This window comes from Prionailurus viverrinus, chromosome C1, assembly GCF_022837055.1.
Source record: "Prionailurus viverrinus isolate Anna chromosome C1, UM_Priviv_1.0, whole genome shotgun sequence".
NCBI classification, from domain to species: Eukaryota; Metazoa; Chordata; class Mammalia; order Carnivora; family Felidae; genus Prionailurus; species Prionailurus viverrinus.
In genome coordinates, this window is record NC_062568.1 from 1,729,782 (window position 1) to 1,749,811 (window position 20,030).

Here is a 20,030-nt window from a genome sequence, read left to right on the forward strand (position 1 = left end):
CATGACACCACTTGGGAGCTGGCTGGAAACTCAGAATGTCAGGCTCCGCCTGAGACCTGCTAAGTCAGAGCCTGCATTTTGGCCAGATCCCCAGCCGCTCTGGGGTAGACCCCAGATGGGCTTAGGCTGGAGGAATCAACCGTTCCGGCTGCCCGGGACCGAGGGGATCCCAGGAAGTGAGGCTCAGTTTCCCACCCAGGGATGTTGCTGTTGGTGGGGACGGGATGGGCACACGAGTGGAGCCGGGGACACGCAGCGGGGGAGCCCGGCCCCTCCCTGCTCACCCAGCGTGTTGGCGATGCCCGTCTTCACGTTGTCGGTGCAGATGTGACTGATGCGGTTCTCATGCTCCGGCTTGGCCAGCACCACGATTCGGATATTCCAGAGGGTGTGGATGGCAACCTGGAGGGGAGCACAACATGGTGACCCTTGGCCCGGGCATGGTGCTTGACCACCCGGCAAGGGATTCCCACCCAGCCCTCACCCCCGAGGTGCCGGGAACCTGTCTAGGACCCCCAAGCTTCACGAAGCCTCCTAATGATGCCTTGCAGGTGCAACAAAGTTGAAGAACCAGGACTGGTAAGATTTCAGTGAAGCAAGAGTGACCTACAAGCAGGGGCAGGGAAGAAGGGACGTGCTAGTGATCTTCAGCAACGCCCACGGACCCCAATTTCAGAACAGGTGCCCCTCTCTGGCCCTGGAAGGTAACGGTGGTGGTGGAGAACGACCAAGGAACATTCAGGCATCTTTGGAAATTGAGAGAGGAGACAGGCTGAGCCCACCCTTGCCTCTGAGATGCTCCTGGCCAGCCTCGCAAAGCCCACTGCCCCTGAGTCCCACCCAGCGCCCTGGCCAGGTGCTCACTGTTTTAAAATTCATGCTGGTGATTTCTTGCAGGGAGTGTCTGAGTATCTCCAGCCACTCCTTCTCTCCCAGGGGGTCCTCCTGGGTGCCGATCACGTAGATGTCATGGGGGATGTAATCGGCAGAATCATCCCGAGTCTTTCCCTGCCCCTTGGAGAGAAACCAGGACGTGATCTTCTTGGGAGGGGGGGCGTTACCTTCAACAGCAAAACCCAACACCAAGTGAGTCAAAGGCACATCAGGAGAATTCAAAACACAGGTGGGGGAAGTATGCAGGGCAGGAAGTTCACACAGTCACTGAAAACCATTTGGGTCACCCAACAAAGTACTGTAGATAGAGAATTAGGTACTAATTGTTCCCAGGATGTCAGGTAGGGTCAGAGTGCAGTAACGTTTCTTTGTAAAGATAACACGAACTTTTAAAGATGAGAACTAGTACCTGAAGATTCCATATGGTGCCTTGAACGAGTGGCACAAGATGTCAAACACCGTCCTAGTCTTTGGGGCTAACTTAGTGACTGAGACAGTCCTTGAACAATGTACATTCCATTGGCAATGACAGCCCAGCAGGCTGGCAGGTTTGGGATGGGGGCTTTTAGCCCAGGGTTGGGAGACAACAGGGACTTCCTTGCAAAACAGAGACATCTCAGCTGAAAACTAAGAGCCAAAGAAACAGGAAGAGTGTGGAGACCTCCTCCATTTTCATTTCAAAAAATGAGTCAAAGCAACTCAATAAAGAAACGATGAAAGACATTTCTCCTCGAAACACCCTTCAAGATTGAGTAAACTTTTCCCCCAAGGAGATAACCCTTTTGGCTCACAAGTGCCAAGAACCGACGTGACCTGACTGCCATCATTCTGTTCTCTGCTATGGTTCGTCGTGGGACTGTAGACCCCGGGGCCGGTGGTCTCTGCTTGGGGAAAGCCTCCCACCCAGCCAGCCAGCCAGCGAGCTCCTTCCACACTGTCTTCTGTGTGAAGGGCACTCCCTCCAGTTGGGAACAGGACGGGCTTAACCACGTCCAGCCAAATCTAAGACCTCCATGCTCACAGAGGAAACACGAGAGGGACAGCGTACCCGCATACACGAACCCGAGTGGAGAGCTGATAGAATCAGGCGGCCAGCAAGAAATACTAGAGAGGACAGAAGAGGACACAGGTCCCCAGGCATGGGCCAGAGTTCTACTTCAGGGTTACTCTGGCCCCTGGAAAAAAATCTGGGCATGAAGGCCTGGTGGCTTGTGGAATCAGGGTCAGCGGCTCTCTTGACTTCCCTGTTGGAAGACTAGCCCACTCTCCACTCAGCCGACAGTCCAGGACTAGCAAATTACATTCTCATTTCCAGATCACTTCCTGTCCCTCCACGAAGGGCTGCCACTCACCCTAATCCTCCCAGAGGACACTTCTAGGTGACTACTAGCCGTGTCAGATGGCGGAGGCTGACTCCGCTCTGGACAGTGCGGGGAGGAGAGACACCCAATTAAATTAAAATATCAGATAAACAACAGATAACTTTTAGAGGAAGTCTGTCCCAGGCAATATCTGTTTAACTAAAATTCAAAATTGACTAGACATCCTGTACCTACTTAGTTTTTCTCTAGCTGAAAACTTACACTAAATAATTAGTATGACTTATATTTAGTGTGATATATTTAGTATATAAATATGTATTAGTATTTAAGTATATAGTACATGGTTAGTAAATATATATATATATATATATTTGGTGCATATTTAGTACTTATTTCTAGCTGAATACTTACACTAAGTAATTAGTATACTTTACATTTAGTGTGATATATATTTAGTGTATATATATTAGTATATAAGTATACAGTGCATGGTTGTAACTATATATTTGGTGTATATTTAGTACTTATTTCTAGCTGAATACTTCCACTACCTGGTACAACCTATATTCAGTATAATATATATGAACATATAATATGTATCCGTATATAAATACATATAGTATATATTTAGCATGATATATATTTAGTATGTATTTATTTCTACCTAGATACCAATACTAAAAAACTGTGCCGTTTGTATGAAATTCAAATGCAATTGGGCATCAGAGCTCTCTCTTCCTCTCTCAGTAAATCTGACAGCGAGGGAGTTCTCTCTTCCAGGCCTGAGGCCCCATGGCGAGCTGCCTAAGGCTGGCAGGTGCCCAAGAGCCCTGTCACCCATATATGCAGTTTCCCTAACACTTTCCAGCTTACACATGCCAGGTAACCCAGCCCAGCTGCTCTTGGGGCATGAGAATCCCAGAGCTCCTTTCTCTCATCCATTGTCTCGGGAAAAGTCCACAATTCCCTAGAAAGGAGGCTGCGTAGATGGGCTGGGGTGTGGCGGCGGGAAGAGGACAGGTGTCCCCCACCCATCTGCGGATGCCCGCGGCAGCAAAACAGAACCCAGACGGAGGGGATGGGAGGAAGCGGATGGGGGTGGGGGGCATGTGGACCCACCCATGTTCCAGGTGCCGATGAAGATGGTGATCATGTCCGGCTCCGCCTGCTCCGAGTGCTTATTCTTCATCTGCTGGAGAAGCTGACAGAAGCCTTCTCTCTTCTAGGGATGGAAGGGCAGACAGACTCAGAAAGGCCTCCACCTCCCTGCACATTACACTTTCAAAGGGCTTGGTCAGCTTCAAGAAAACTGAGAGGGGCGCAAATCAGTACGAACTTGCAGGAGAGCAATCTGGAAATGTGGGTCCAAAGTCTTAAGGAGGTGGCTTCTGACTGCCATTCCTCTGCAAGGACCTGACTCTAAGAACCACCAGGAAACGTGCAAAGACCCAACTGTGTCACGGGGACCGTAGCGCGCACTTCAACACAGAAAAAATTACAAACGACCTCAGTGTCCGATCCTGGGAAGCAAATTAATAATCGTATTATGAGTCATCCACATGCCAGATAGAATACCGTAGGGTTTACATATTTTGGTGCAGAAATACTTCCTCAACAAGCATAGATGTCCAAACTATATTGTTAGGTGGGAAAAGTCAGTTGGCCAAACAATATGAACAGCACTGTTGCATTTTTACAAAAACACAAGCAAAAACCATCCAGAAAGACAGAGTCCAAAGTCTACTAGTAGCACAGGTGTGTTTTCATTTTAAATGTTTTGCTTATTTGTTATTTTTCCACCAACGAGAATAGATTACTTATTTATTTGCTTGTTTTCCAGTTTATTTCTTTATTTAGGGAGACAGAGAGAGAATCAGCAGGAGAAGGGGCAGAGAGAGGGGCACAGAGGATCCTGAGCGGGTTCTGTGCTGACAGCAGAAACAACAGACAGCAGAGCCCCAACGTGGGGCTCGAACTCACAAACCACAAGATCGTGAGTGGAGCCAAAATCAGATGCTTAACCGACTGAGGCACCCAGGCGCTCCAAGAATAGACTACGTATTTAATGAAGGAAAATTTAGATCAAGGAAGCTAACAAGAAAAGAACAGATGAAAGCTGTCAGAGTCTCCTTCATAGTCTTCACTGAGTTGTCCCGGGTACCTGGGTATACAGCAGGGGACAAAGCAGCGCAGCTCTCTCAGAGCGTGCCGTCAAGGGCAGGCTGAAAAAGCACACACACACATATTTCAGGTTGTACCATATGAAATTACCAATACGTGCCTGTTTCACACCTGCAGAGATGGCAATTTCATTCGATTCACCCTAATAATTGCAAATCTCAGGTAATCACTTCTGAAGAAACCAGCTCACAAGGACGTTGTGAGGACTGTCATTATGGAAACCTGTCTTTAGTTACGTACGAATGGCTCCAAATTTGGTGCCTCGGTTTACTGCTGTGTCTCAATCCTGAGCTTGCAGCAACGGGCAGAATTGGTTTTGGGATCGATGTCCCCGTACGCAGAATGACGCCCAGCCACGCGTTCTTTCTCTCCACCTCCCCCCGCCCCTTCGCTGTCATGCCTCTGAGTTCTTCCCACCCTCTCAGCCAGCTCTGGGCACCTTCGGGCCTCCTACTGGCCTCCCACCAGCCCACCCCTGCCACTTCATCCACGGGGCACGTGAAAGAAGCCAGGTCCTGGCACTTGGTAAGCTAAGCTGGGAGCCCTTGTCCCTCAGTCTTCCTGTGGTGCTAACACACAGTCAGCCAACAATCTGATGTGATTAGAGCGCTTTGCGCCCTGCCTCACGTGAGCCATATATTAACGGGTGAACAGTAAGGCCAACGTGGAGGGTTTCCGTCCCTGGGTGCCATGTCGTAGCAGAGAGATCAGATCATAGAGAAGCTGGACTCTGGCTACACAGAGGCCCCCCACAATGCCCAAAGACCCTGAGGATTTCCATCAGCTGGCACCACCTCCTGCTCCAGGAGCCAGTCCTGGTGGGACGTCTCACTCCTGCAGAGTGGGGCAAAATGCAGACACGGAAGGAGTGCTGGCTGGCATTGGGAGTTAAATCTGAGGTGCCCCAGAGGGCTTCTGAGTCCAGCCCAGAGAAGAGCAAAGGTCTCCCAAGTGGGGCTCAGGGTGGGATAAGGCACAAGTGATCAAGGACGCGCCCCCTCGGGGGCAAGCTGTTCAAATCCCAGCAGACCTGGGACGTGTCCCAATCTCCCCGGGACTGGTTTTCCCAGGTGGGAAGGGGGCTGTGAGAACCAAGGGAGCTAATGGTGCAGATTTCCAGGCACAAGCAAGCCTCAAAAGACACATGTCCCTCACTCCCCTCCTGACCCATCTAAGTAGTTTGTCATCACTCACTTTGGAATCAGCAAAAACATATTCCTTCCGCAAGGTCTTCTCCTTCTCAGTTTCCACCAAAATCACCAACTTGTTCAGAAACTTCTGAGACTTGATGAGCTGCAGGACTTAAGAGAAATGAAAGTTAATTTATTCACTCATCCACTTATCACACTACAATATGTAGAGTCTACGCTATATTCTGCCACCTGATCAACAACAATCCTGACTTCCCATCCCCAGGTGAGCACCAAATTTATGCCTAGTCTCCTAGATCCCTTTGCTCCTGGCTGTTCTTCTGGACAAGGGCTCATGCTTGAGAAGGGCGGTGCTTTGTACAAGCAAGAGGCAGCCTGGCCAGAGCAGAGACAGTGTGAAGTGTCACCTTTTCATGTTCCTCCTTTGCTTTCTCTCCTCGTCCCTACCTCCGTTCCTTCCTTCTTTTGCTTTGCTTTTAGTGTCTAAATTAAAATTGTTCACTTCTATCAACAACCAAGACTCAAATTGTTCTACAAGATTTTTTACAAACATTAGTATCCCCCCCACCCCACCTCCCTCCAATGTCCTCCTACCGACAGGCAGCCACGTTCAACTCCCTTAATGGATTCTTTGGGAATTTTACTGTGTCTCTAAATAACATGCTTATATTGTCTTGGTGTTTCAGTTTTAGATATTTCCTATTGCATATCGACTTCCCACTACAGAAGATGAAGGTTTAGATCTCTTTCAACCTGTCTCCCTTCTCACACTCCTCTCCCCCTACTAATGCATAATTTCAGTCCCCTCCTCATCTTCCAGTAATTTTGGCCAAGTAAGTACTCAGTGTATTATTAGGACTATGGAAGGGCTATTGACAGATAAACCTCCACTGCTTTCCTTTTCCTACACAACTTTGTTTTTCCTGGAGTTAATAATTGCCATGGTTTTTTTTTTTTTTTTTCCATTGGTCCTAACCCTCCTAGTATGTAACTCTTTTTCCTATAATTAAACACTTTCAACAGGTTTGCCATCCTGGGAAAGCCTCTCCCAGAGCTTCTGGGCCCTCTCTTCTCTGGGCTGGGGACCTCTACGCCTCATGCATAGCCATTACCTTAGAACTTCCCTCTCCATCATTCAGGAATTCACTCACTTGTCTCTCTTGTACTGGATCCCATTTCTCAGCTATCATGTCTTCCTCTTTCTTGCTTTATGCCCAAGTTTTGGTAGAGCAACATCTCTAAAAGTTTTCCAAAAGGGAATGGGTAATAACTTTTGGAGGCCTGGCATGCCTGAAAACCCTACCTGCACACTTCAGAATAATTTTCCTCAGGACTCTCCCTTTGGAGAACTTGCTCTATCATGTCTAGTTTTGGGCACTGCTGCTGAGAAACTCCAAGTCATTTGGATATACCTGTCTGCAGAAGAGTTAACCTGAGAAGCCTGACCACCATCCTTGGAAAGATGCTTGCAAGGTGGTTGTTGAAGGGCATCTGGGAACATGGATTTGGGAAGGGTCCCAGCATGTCCTGACTGATAAGAGCAGCTCACTATCCCCAAACTGTTTCTAAAACAGTATGGTTTACGCTGAACATCCGCTTTCCTCCTGGAAGTCTAGAATTTGGGTATGTGCCAGGCAGAGAGGGTGCCTATGTGACCAGTCGCCAGTAAAAATCCTGGGTGCTGACTTTCTAATGAGCTTCTCTGGTAGACGACATTTCACATGGATAGTCACAACTCACTGGGGGAGTAATTAAGCGTGCCCTTTGTGACTTGTATTGGGAGAGGACTCCTGGAAGCCTGTGCTCGGTTTCCCCATGGAATTCTTCCCATGTGCCCTTTCCTTTTGCTGATTTTGCTTTGAATCCTTTCACTGTAATAAAGCATAGCTGTATGACTTTATGCTGCATCCTGGGAGTTCTCCTGGTGAGACACTGAACCCAGAGATAGACTTGGGGGGAGCCCTGCCACAGTCTGTAATCTTTTACCTTGAAGATTTTAGGATCCTTTCTTTGACACGAATGTTGTTAAGAATTTCCAATGCTGTGTGCGCCTTAAGGTGGAACAAATTTCCTCTGCTATGCTGGGCACTTTGTGGGCCATTTTCAATTTGGAAACTGGTGTTCAGCTCTGAGAATTTTTCTCATTGTTTCCATTTTCTCTTCCTGACTTATTTTGGTGTTGGACATCTTGGACTGGTCTAATTTTAAATAAGCTCTTCTCTTCTATTTTCCCCTCACTTTGTTCTTTTGTTCTACTTCTGGGAGCCTTCCTCAACTTTATCACTTTACCCTTCCATTCTGTTTTTATTTTTAAAACTTTCTGCTGTAATGTTTTAATTTCCGCTTCCTTATCGTCTTCCCCTCTCTTCCTTCCTCCTCCTACTTTGTTCTCTGGACGTTCCTTTTAAAATAGCACTCTGTTCTTGTTTCACGGTCCAATTTCTTTCAAACTTCATAATTTGCTCCCTCCAAGTTTTTGGTCTTCTTGCTTATTTTTGCCTTGAGTCTCACTGCCCATCCCAGGCTTCCCTTCAATGTCTGGTGATTCTCGGCTGTGTCTTCCAACAGTGACAGAGTCACACTGGGCTTCTGTACTGGGTGGTCTCATGGGCTGACTCTTGGGGAAACCTCTTGATTTTTGCCCCTGGGCTGGTCATGTGCTCCAGAGAAGAATCTTTCAACCTCCTGCCCACAGCGTGTGGACCTGGCTGGCAGCATCCGGGCCAGGCAGGGATGAAGGCTGTGGGATCAACATTCAGAAGTAACTGCTATTTAGTCCTGGGTTTCCAGTGGGTTCCTCGGCCCTTACTGGGCCTGGTGTCCCCCCAGCCTTTATCTTCTCTGGAGAACTAACATCCAGTCTTCTAATGAGTGAGGGGGCCTAGAGGGGAGGCTGTGAGGAATGGAGAAAGATCTGGTGGGTCTAACTCTTTCAGAAGAGATTTTCTTCCAATCCTGATGTTTATAATCTCACCTTCACCCCCACCTCTAGGGGCCCCTCACAGTATCAATTCCTGTACCCTTTGTGGGTTCTGTGGTGTGAGTCAGGTGTCTCAGTTTTTCCTACTACCTGCTTAAAATTGAGTTTGGGTTCCTATAAGTTGGTTATCATTATCCATCTGTTTTTCAGCACTTAGAATTTTGTTGCCATCATTTTCTCACCTGGTCTCTTTGTCCCTGTTGAGTTTTGCTTTTAGGAGGGAACTGACAAATGTGTATGTTCAACGGCCATCTTGACGGAAATCCCACCCAAGGGAAATCGTGGATGTCCCGTATGCTCAGAAATCCCATCAGCCTTGTCGGCACCGTAAATACCCCATGGTGTGACTCCCACTGCTACCAAGTGGGATCCCCTCAGACTCTTCCTAATCTGCTACTATGAGGCCATGTCTCCTTCCTTCCAAACTCCTGGTTTTCCTTGACATCCATATGCAGGATTGTGTGGCTGCTTCCAAGATGGGGCATCTTGCTCGATCAGGATTAGTACTCTACCAGGGCTGGTATGTGGCCCACTTGTCCCCACACCTAGTTAAATAAAACCAGAAGCTCTTTGTGGTTCTCTTCTTTGCCCCTCTACATCCTCCCATGAGCAGGTGTGAGCAGTCCTACCTTCAAAACATTCCCAACATCCATCTTTCAACATGTCAAGCCACCACCATGGCAACTGTCTGGCGACTGTCAAGGCCTCCTAATTGGTCTGTCTCCCTGTCTCCCACAATCTACTTTTAGCACAGCAGCCAGAGTTCATCTTCAATGGGATCACACTACTCCCTTGCTTCCAGTCTCCTAACAGTGGCTCACGGCCCTTAGAACATACCCCGGCTCACCAAGCCCAGGATCGGGGCCCAATCTCCGCACCGTCTGCGCTCCAGCCACTCCAGCCTTCGCACACGCCAAGCTTGCTCCCATCTTGGAAACTCTGCTCAAGGGCCGCTGTCCTGGTGTCTGCATGGCCAGCATCTTCTTGACACTCAGGTGGCAGCTCAAATGGCACCCCTCCATCATTGTCCTATCATCCTGCTTACATTCCCAGCCTAGAGCTTATCACTCCCTGACGCCTTACTGGTTTATATATTTGTGTACTTGGCTATTTTCTCCTCGACCCTTACTTGCATGGAACCTCCCTAAGAACGAGGACCCCCCCTGCCCCACCCCGGCTTATTCACCTTTGCATCCCCAGCACCTGACACATAATACACCTAGTAACTGCTCAGTGAGTGAATACATTATGGTTTCCTCATACAGCAACTGGCTTTTCCTATGCACAGAAGAGCTCAATGCCAAAGCTACACATGAACATGGTGACTGGAGCAGGGCAAGGAAGCTCCGACACCTGCAGCCGAAGATTTCCTTCAAATGATCAGCACTTTACAGAACCATGATTGGAAACTGTGCCAGGACCGGCTGAAGACACGCCTTATCCCACCAGCGCTCACAATGACCCTACAGGAATTCGTTTCATGGCCATGGACATGGAGTGTGAGTGGTGAAGCCACTATTCAAGGTCAAACCACTACCAAGCTGTGGAGCAAGGATGCAGACACAGTATGTGAATCCAGTCTACCCAGAGCTCCTCGCTGCTGAAGCACCCTGCCTCCGGTGCCAGTTATAGACAAGTCCCTAAACACGCGGCCCCATGGACTGTGTTACCGCAATGGTCTTGAACTCATTTGTTCATTCACTCACTCAGGGATTCACTCAGTATGTATTTATCAATCACTTACTCTGTGGAAGTGTGGCTGTAAACTCTGGGGATTTAGCAGTAAACAAAAAAGCCCCAGTTCCTGGCCTCTGTGGAGACCACATGTTTCTGGTGGGCGGGCGTGGGGGGTGGGAATTGATGAGCAACATTGCAAGCGCCTCAGTCAATTGGCAACCCCTGACTGTGCACCTGCTGGGTACCTGGTCCTGTGCAGGATTTCAGAGGGTGTAAGATAGGGACTTGGCCCACTTAAGGGAGGGAACTTGTGAACAAGTAATTGTGTCCTGATGAGACAGATGCCATAACAGAGGGTGAGCTGGGCTCCACGGACTGAGAGGACAGGGACCAGGTAGGTGCGGCCCGCAGGCGGTCTGGGCCGGCAGGCTCTGGGCATCCATGCTTCTCCTTCAAAGGCTCATTCGCCTCCACGAGCTGGGTTTTCCCGGGGCCGCTCTTCTCCAGCTTGGCTCGTTCACCCATCCCTGATCTGACGGCAACTCTCACACCGCCCATAATCCCACCAAGGGGTATATTCACCCCTCTAGGAGGTCAACCCATCTATCAGTGCTCTCCGTTCCACAGAACGTCTCCAACTTTTACTTTGGCATTCAGGGCCCTGTCCACATCTGCGACCCCATGCCCCACTGCTCCTCCCCTTGGGGCCACAAGTAACGTGAGATTTCCCTAACACCCTGCTCCGACATATGCCACGCAGTCCTAGTGCCCTCTCCCACCTTATGCTTGGTGAACTCCTATTCATCCTTCAAAGCCCTAGACAGAGCCATCTGTAGTATGAAGCCTCCCTATATATCCCACAACAGAGCTAATCAATTGTCCTTCCAGGCTAACCTGGCATCTGACACACGTTCTAATACGTGCTCACAAGTCAACTTTCCTTCTAAACTGCTACATCTTTGAGGGAGGACTATACTCGGGACTGGTCCGTGGAAGATACTCCAAGGAAAAATGTCCACTGAATTAAACTGACAAGGGTGAATAGTGCTTCCCAGAACCCTCGAGTCCAGAAATTCGAGATCTTTACTTCAAACCCTCATACGCCCCATGTCTCTGGCCCTGCCTCAACACTGTGACCCCCACTCTGCATGATCATGACAGCCTGTGTCTGTGTCTGTGTCACGACACCCCCGTGTCTAGGGACTTTCTTTTCCTGGTCTTTCCTCACTGCTGTATCCTGCCCTCTCCATTTCTGCCTTACCTTGGAAGGATGATTAGAACAGCCACGGTGTTTTCACGAGCACCTACTACTTACTATAAGTTGACCTCTTTAAGGCTTGTGGCAGCCCCACAGGGTGTGTATCCTTATGACAAGAGCACACGGAGAGAGGCACTAGACCGAGGTCACGAGTGGCCAAGCTGGGATTCCAGGCTGGGCTTCTACCGTCTCCCCTGCGCCATCTACGCTCTTCCCCTCCCTGCACCCCACTTCCTGCATGGGGCTGGTCCCCAGACCCCCACCCCACCTGCTGCCCTGAGAGCATCCCTTGGACCTTGGTGCCACAGCCCAGATAGGAGCAAGAGGTTGCAGGCCGGAGTAGGCCCACGTGGGGTTGACCTCTCTCCCCTGGCCTCTGCCTGGGCACTTTGCCATGGGGCCGGTGCTGCTGCTGGGCACAAAGGAGGTGCTCTCAAATGCCGCAGCTCATCTACTCCGCATGACAAACCTAGGAGAAATCCATTATTGTTATTACTATTACTATTATTCCCATTTCACAGATGAGGAAAATGAGGCACAGCAGAGGCCATAAGTAACCAGGCCAACATGACATCACTAGCAAGTGGCAGGGCCTTGATCTACCCACACTCCTCTCTGTCCCCTTGTGCCCAGCACAGTGTGGCACCAAGCCAGCACTGAATATAGAATCTCCCTTCCTGCCAGTCTGCAGGCCCAGCTGTAGGGGACTCTGGGGGATGTTGCTGTAGGGCTTGGCTGTCGAGCCAAGTATCTGCCATCTGAAGAGACAGCTCAGGTGAGTGTTCTTGATGGGGTAAGGCTGCTCTTGATGGGTAAGTCTAGAGATCCATGTGAAACATGCCATGAGATGCTGCCTCTGCCATCTCTGTTGATGCTTACTCAGGCCCAGAGCAGTTGGGCGATGCGTCCAGGGTCACACAGCTGCTGAGTGGCAGAGCTGGGATATGAATTCAGGCAGTTTAGTTCCAGAACCCACATGCTTGAGCACATGCTAAACTGGGTCTCAGTCTACGCTACACTTCAAGATGCTGACTGGTCCGGCAACCCTTCCATGTGCAGGGCTCTGTATGGGGACTGTGCCGTGGCCTTTTGCAACAGCCTGGCTCCTAGTGGGGAAGTGCACATTCACAAAGAAGTGCCCCCCGGCCCCCGCCCGGCGCCGAGCATGTAAGTTCACTTCCCCAGGCTTTGGTGGAAGGCAGTGGAACAGACGGAGGGCCTCGTGAAGGAGGCACATGTGAGGTGGGCCTCGGAGCTGGGCGGGGGACCCACAGGCAGGGTGAGGGGTGGTGAGCATCCTGGCACAGGGGTGGGCGTGCCTGGTGGGACTTCCTCTCTGGCGGTCCGCTACTGACCGGACAGCCAGGGGTAACGGCACCTGCAGAAGGGGAGCGTCACGGGTGTGGGAGGGGGTCTTACTCTTATTGTGGCTGTAGAACTTGTCCTCTGAACCATCCTTGGACTTCTTAATTATCAGTTTCCCAGACTCCACGTCGACTTTGAGCTGCAGCTTCTGAGGAATCCCCAGGGATTCTGACTTTACCTGCAAGGAGAGGCGAGACGTGGGTCACCCTCTCTCTCTCCAGACTCTCCCAGAGCCTGTGAGCCCTTCGTCCGTGGGGCTGCACAGCCCTTGGCCACTCCAGCCCTGGTGTCCCGTCGGTGCCATTGGGCTCCTACCTCCCAGCGTCCCTCGCCCCAGAGCCCCAGTCCATGTTTCTGCGGGCAGCCCCCGAGAACCTGGCGATCGTCGTGTGCACATCAGCTGCTCTGCCAACAGGTTTGGCAGGGGGAACAGGTGAACTCCCGGAAACTGATTCATTTCGCTGCTTAATTTGACAACACTCATTGATCTGATGTGTCATCTATTCCCAGAAAGGATGTTCATAACAGATTTAAGCTCCTGGGCCTTGTTACAACCAACAATTTAACATTTACCGATAACAATTAGGAAAAAGACAATTGCCTAGGCATGCTCAGAAGCTGGAGATGGAAACAGAATTATCATCAGGGCCAGAAAGGGCCTTTGGGGCGCATCTCGTCCTGTGTTTTGGAATGTGGCACCAGGGCTGGGCTGGCTGCACCAGAATCTGTGTGGATCGTTAAGAAAAACAAATTTCTGTATCTGAGCTCGGAGGTTCTACGTAAGTCACGCTCGGGGAAATCATGGAAACTGTATGTTTTCCTGCTCTTCTCTTGAGGCACTACTTTGCTGCCAGTTTTGGGGGCCCCTTTTTGATGTCACTGACTGCCACGAGTTGGAAGATACAGTTTAAAGCATCTTGGGCCGAGGAGCTCTCCCCTGGGGAGCCTTCCCTGAAGGGGGTTCGCACACCTGTCTGGGTACCAGCTCCACACGTGGCCCTGCCAACCAGCACTCTCAGTGTCGGGCTCCTTGCCTTCATACTGTTGAGCCAAAAGGCTGTCCTTCCACAGGGACCAGAACGGCCCCCGGCTTCCTGGAATACAAGGGCACAGCCACTCACCTCAAAGGTGACCGGGGGGATGAGGGAACGTCGATGGGGAGACTCGGTGCCTTCATGCAGCAAGGCCTTGACCTGTGGGCATGAATGCACAAGGCTCTTCAGGTTGGGGGGCACAGGGAAAGCAGCGTCTTTGGGGACAGAGTGAAAGGGAGCACAAGCGTGCACACTGGGGCATTCTCTAAGCGAAGAGAGGACGAAAGAGAAGCCCAGAGAAGCCGCATCCCAGGATGTCCTAATACCTTGTCTTCAATGGAGGACAGGAGGCTCGTCAGTTGGCTGAGCTTGGCCACCATGTTGACTGGATTGGCCTCACCAGGCGCCTGAGGAAAAGAGCAAGCGGGGACAGCAGTCACAGAGTGTCACCATCCAGAGGCATTCCGCTGGGCCCTTTCCACGCTCTCTCTCATTTCGCTCTCCCCGCCGACAACCCCCTAAGTGCTATCACCCCCCTTCGCAGACAAGAACATCAGCTATGCAGCATCACCTCAACATTATCGTAGCCAAAGAATAAACCTTCATCTGCTTCTCCAATTTCCTGTCACCTCAAGTTGCTCAAAAAACATTCTGGGATGGGCCTTGATTGTTACCTTTGTTCCCCCTACATCTACAGCACTGGTGTTCCTCCTCTACTTCCAAAATATAGCCATCTCGCTGCTTAAAACCCACCACCGGGAGAAAATTATTTGAACTCCTTACCCTGCCCTCTGAGGCTCTGTATGGTGACCCTTCACCCCCAGCCGCTCTCCTCCTCACCTGTGACCTGTGCGTGGCCTGGAGCTGCACTCCCCGAGGAATTCCCAGAGATGTGGGGGGTCACCTGGGAGGACCACCTCCTCACTCAGGTCTCAGATCCACAAAGGGGTGTTCATGGACCACACTAGCTAAAGATGACCATCTCTCTCAAATCACTCTGCTTTGTTCCATATCAACCACCTAGGTCATTCATCTGTTCCTTGTGTTTTCCCTGCCAGAACGGGAGCTCTGTAAGAACTGGGGCCATGAGCATGGCATGCAGGACTAGCACCTGGCCATAGAAGATGCTCCATGAAGTTGGTCAACACGTACAGGAGGCCCAGAGAGCCGAAGTTCCTTGTCTGAAGTCACACAGCCAGTGAATGGCAGAGCGGGACTTGAATCCATGACCGTCTTGAGACCAAATCCACGGTCTCAAGCGTTTATTCCCAGAACCGACATTTACAAGGTATCTACTCTGAGCCAGATGTGCAGTCACACATGTGGAATTAATGATACCATCCCTGCCTTCCAGAAGCTGGAGGAGAAAATCAGACATGTGTATGGAGTGGAGCGAGGGTTATTGCCAACCAGGTGAAATCCCTTCACCTCACCCCTTGCTTAGGAAGTCAGCCGCCCTACACTTTTGTTTGACATCCAATTCCACCCCCCCCCACTTTAGTGTACTACCTGTCCCATCACCTCGGCCACCACCCCCACCATGGCCATCACAACTGCCCCCAACCACCCTCATCACCCCCCACAACCCTCAGGACTTTGTCAACACCTCAAACACATCCTATTTGTCAACATTTCTCTTTTGGTTTTGCCCTGCTCCTTAACAAAGCTCAAGGTCAAGCCTCAGGTGGGGCGGGGTGGAGGGGCCTCAGGGGGGGCGGGGTGGAGGGGTCTCAGGTGGGGCAGGGTGGAGGGGCCTCAGGTGGGGGTGGTGCAGACCAGCTGATCAGCAGAGGGACAATTCAGGATCCCTTTGTTCCGGGTTGTTTTTCTCATAAAAAATTTAAAAGATAACAGATTTGACCTCCTTCTCTCCTTCTTGGACACTTGGAATGACCTGCTGGCTTCCCGGGGCAGTCACCTGGTGGATTTAGGCTGCTGTCTTCTTCCCCTCTCCTGTGTCTTATGAGGCAGGCTTGGCAGAAACTTACCGAGTGTAAACAAAGCTATTGACAAACTGGGGGTTGGTTCTCAGGACCAAAGGGATTAGCATGATGCCTGCACTTGTGGGTCCCAGCCCGCAGAACATACGGGAGAATCTGAGGAGTTCTGCTGCTGCCAAGCACATTTTAAACGCATCCATTCATCTAATCCTAGCATGAATCGATTCTTCTAACCCTTGTTTTGCGGACGGGAAATTGAGTCACAGCTGGTGAGTCAACTTGTCCGAGGTCACACAGCCAGTATAGACCTGAGACTTTCAAGTAGATCTGGCCCAGTGTTTCTCAGCTGGTGGTGATCTTGCCCCCCAAGGGACATTTGAAATGTCTGGAGACATGTTGGGTTGTCACAACTGGGGGATGCTAATGGCATCTGGTCAGTAGAAACAAGAAGGCGTTAACATCCTACAATACACAGGACAGTCCCCCACAACCAAGAATCATCTGGCCCCAAATGTCACGAACGTCAAGGCTGAGGACATAATTCACAGCTTAGCCTAGAAGTGAGCGAATTGGTCTGAGTGACACCTGCGGGTTCCCATAACTGGCCCAGTTATTTTGCTTTGCTTTTTAGTTGCCCTTTTAAAGGGAGGATGTGGGTTCCAGGGTTAACGACTCTCCCTTCTCACCCCGGGCAAAGCTACGTCTCTCCTAACCCTGAAGTCCGCAGTCATTTTGGTAACGTTGCACCTCCCATCAGTTCTCAACTAAATTCCACACACGGGTCCAGGTGTCCCCAGCAGGTCTCGCCTACCCGAGGAGAAGGGCCTAGTGCCATGTGATCTCGCACAAACATTTCACTTACTCCTTCAAAAACCCTGCAGTATCAGACACGCTATATCCATTGCACAGATAAGGAAACGAAGGGCCACCAGGGGCCCGTCAGACGTTGAGCTCATCTGTTTCTGAGTGTTCTTTCCTCTACTGCTGGCAGCCTTGGAACTTCCTCCTCCATTTGTGAACTTCTGAAGGCAAGAACCACCTTTCTGCATTTCTTTGTGGGTCAGGGTCTCATAAGGGAGAGTGGGAAGGAGAACCCCCTCTCTCCAACCTCATCTGAGGTTTCTCTCCATCCTGTCCCAGCTCTGTCCTGCAGCACCCCAGCTTGGCTGCTGTCACCTTAACTTCCTGGGGGCCTCTACCTCCTCTGGTCCATTTCAAAAATGTGGGCGTGGTCTTCGGTTCCAACTACGTAAATGTGAGGGCCTGGCAGGGCCCCTGTTCTGCCTGGATTTGCTTTTACTTCCCCAGAAATTAACGTATCATCCTTCACTTCGAGGAAAGCAAAATCACCTTTTTAAATTTCTGGTGAATTCTTAAGCTGTATAAATAGCACATATACATTTTCTCAGTAGAAAAACCTCTTAGCAAACGGTACGGTCAAACCCAAAGTCCCCCTTGGCCTACCCCATTCTCCCTCTGTCCATCCCCCCTGGGGGTGACTAGACTAGCCCTTTGGGTATAAATCCTTCTGGTCTGATTTCCACATATAGATGTACCTCGGAGTTTATAGATTGTTTTGCCATTTGCTTTTTTCCCCTAAGACAGCTGCCTAGGAATAGAACCGGGTGCTTTAAGGATGCTTTAAGGATGTGTGCAATTAACATGGTCGTTGCAGATAAACAATGTTTCAGAAACCCCGTTTCTACTCCCAACTGCACAGCAATGAACGCAGAGTCCCTGACCCCAAAAGCCCGGCCAAGCCCTCACTTCACCAATCAACTTTTTGCTCATCTGATAGGCAAGGTTATGAATGTCATTTGCCAGTTACTAATGAGGTAAGGCTAAACAAGTTTTTGTATATATATATTGGTTGCTCCCACCCCTCGTTAGTAAGAAAGCCTTTTTTTATAACCTCTCCCCATTTTAAAAATGGGGTTGTTTTTACTTAATTATTTGTAAGAAGTTTTACTTTCTTTCTTTCTTTTTTTTTTTAAAACATATTAATCCTTTGTCCCTTATATTTGTTGCAAGTACTTTTTCTGGAGATGCTGCTTTTGCTTTTTAACTCTGCTGGTAACACCTTTCAATATGTAGATCTTTGCTCCCTAGATGACTTGGCCTTGGCTCCTGTGAGTCTGTGAGCCTGTGTGTGGATGGGGGCAGGGAGCATCTTCACCTTAAGGGGCAAGAGGCAGGATCCAGCATCTAGGCACCTCGTGTTTTTCTTTCTAATAGTTTCCGATGAACAATGATGAGAAAAGGCCGTGCGTACTCCCTTATTCAACACTAACAGGCAGTTCTGCTGAGTATGTAATTTGAAATCTTTACTCAAGTCAAAATCAGGCATCAGGGAAATGCCTTACTGGTGGTACAGGGTCCTGAATCTCCCACCCCCACCGGCCACCCCATGCTCTGGTCCCCCAGCCAACTCAGGGCGGGAGTGGATGGGGGGCTCCCTTCTGAGCCCTGGGGACTCGGGCTACCTTACCCCCCACACCCCTCACCTCCACCCTAGTTTATCAATCTCTTCTTCCCAACCCCAGAGCCTTTACCTGAGGCCGTGGACGGAGGCCAGGGGAGAGCTGCTGGTCAAACAGCCTCTGCAGAGACTCCAGGGAGGGGAGGGTCCGGGTGATTTCGCTGGGAGCAGGAGACAAGGTGAAGGTCAAGGATTAGTGAGGACCCAGGGAAGGCTTGGCAGGATCCAGCCAGAGGCATGGCCACACCCAGTCTGGCAAAAGACAAGCCCGGGCAAAGATCCAAGCCTGCCAGTGCTGGCCCCCCTCCCCCCACCAAGACCCCCACTCTTCCCATCCTGTCGCCCACCCTGGGCCAAACCGGAGTCGCAATGCGTAGATCCGTAGATCTGATTTACCTCTGGTTAGCCATACTCACAGGCTGCGGATAATTCGAATCTAGGATCTCGAAACTACTATGAAATCACTCCGTAATCCCTGGTTCCCAACCTCGAGTGTTTAGAAGAATTGCAAACACACCCGGGTGTTAAAAATGCAAATTTCTGGGCCCCAACCCGATTTGGTCCAGAATCTGCATTTTAAATGTGTGCCCCAGGGGCTTCCTGTGCTAGCAGTCGTCTGCGCCTTCTAGTTCAAATCCCCTCCCCACCCCCGAGACGGACGCCTGGAGAGATTTTTTTCATTGTCTAATTCCTTGACAACTCCTACCCATTCTTTGCTCCTGTCTTTTTCTATTGTTTTCACATTGTTTTAAGCACAGTGGCAGACAATTCTGAGTTCTAGTTCTCCCTTATTTCACCCCAAACTTCATGTCTTTACATGTTTAACGCTCTAATGGTGTTGAAATATTCTATCGAGTAAACGTGCCAAAACGAATTGCTAGATACTTGGGTTATTTTGAGATCTTGGCGATTACAAATAAAGGCTGCTCTGAACAGCTTTGTTCCCATACCCTTTCTTTTCTTATTTTCAATTAAATTTGATGATAAACAGAGATTGTGTCTCTTGAGCAGTATTGCTAAGCCTTTGAGTGATGGTACCCATCACGGGCCAGGGGCACTGTCTGAGCCTGCCCATTTGATGTGCTGTCCTCAGTCTAGGATTTTCTTCCCCTCTCTCGTTTAGTGGATATAACACTGCATTTCAATATTGATGCATTGTTTGCATACCTTTAATTTATTGTCATTAAATATATTTCTACATAGTTGGTTTCTACTGTATTTCTTTTTGTATAAATTGTTTGTGTCCTTTGTCAGTTTTCTGTTGGGAATTTTGCAGAATTTTTGGACATTGGTATAAACGTTACATCCCGCTTTGCTTTTTATTTAATCTGGATGTTGCACTTTTTTCCCCATTCTGTTATTTTCATCCTGGGCAGGTTGGATTTCATTGCAAAGTGCTTTATAATTTTTTGTTCTATTTTTCATCTTTTCCTTGGTAATTCTTTGCTTCCCTTAGTTAAAAATTTATCATCAGTATTTACTAGTAAGCAATTATTAGCTCATTTTAATTTGGTTTCTTGCTTTTTTTTAAGTTACATTACATATGGGTTTTTCTTGTTGATATTATATTTTTTAATCCCTTACCTCATCTAGATTTTTTTTTTTCAACGTTTATTTATTTTTGAGACGGAGAGAGACACAGCATGAACGGGGGAGGGGCAGAGAGAGAGGGAGACACAGAATCTGAAACAGGCTCCAGGCTCTGAGCCGGCAGCCCAGAGCCCGACGCGGGGCTCGAACTCACGGACC

The 20,030-nt window shown here is 49.6% G+C and overlaps 1 protein-coding gene across 2 annotated transcripts in view; it reads right to left on the bottom strand.

Moving 5' to 3' along the window:
- The window catches only part of INPP5D (inositol polyphosphate-5-phosphatase D), a 124,619-nt gene that overhangs the window by 34,955 nt on the left and 69,634 nt on the right, over positions 1-20,030 (bottom strand). For both annotated transcript variants that reach the window (XM_047869461.1, XM_047869460.1), the window contains exons 6-13: positions 18,355-18,442; positions 14,189-14,269; positions 13,950-14,021; positions 12,883-13,006; positions 5,592-5,698; positions 3,336-3,438; positions 865-1,061; positions 285-402 (exon numbers count right to left, since the gene is read on the bottom strand). In XM_047869461.1, the coding sequence (XP_047725417.1) occupies positions 285-402; positions 865-1,061; positions 3,336-3,438; positions 5,592-5,698; positions 12,883-13,006; positions 13,950-14,021; positions 14,189-14,269; positions 18,355-18,442 (890 nt within the window). The remainder of the gene's footprint in view (positions 1-284; positions 403-864; positions 1,062-3,335; positions 3,439-5,591; positions 5,699-12,882; positions 13,007-13,949; positions 14,022-14,188; positions 14,270-18,354; positions 18,443-20,030) is intronic.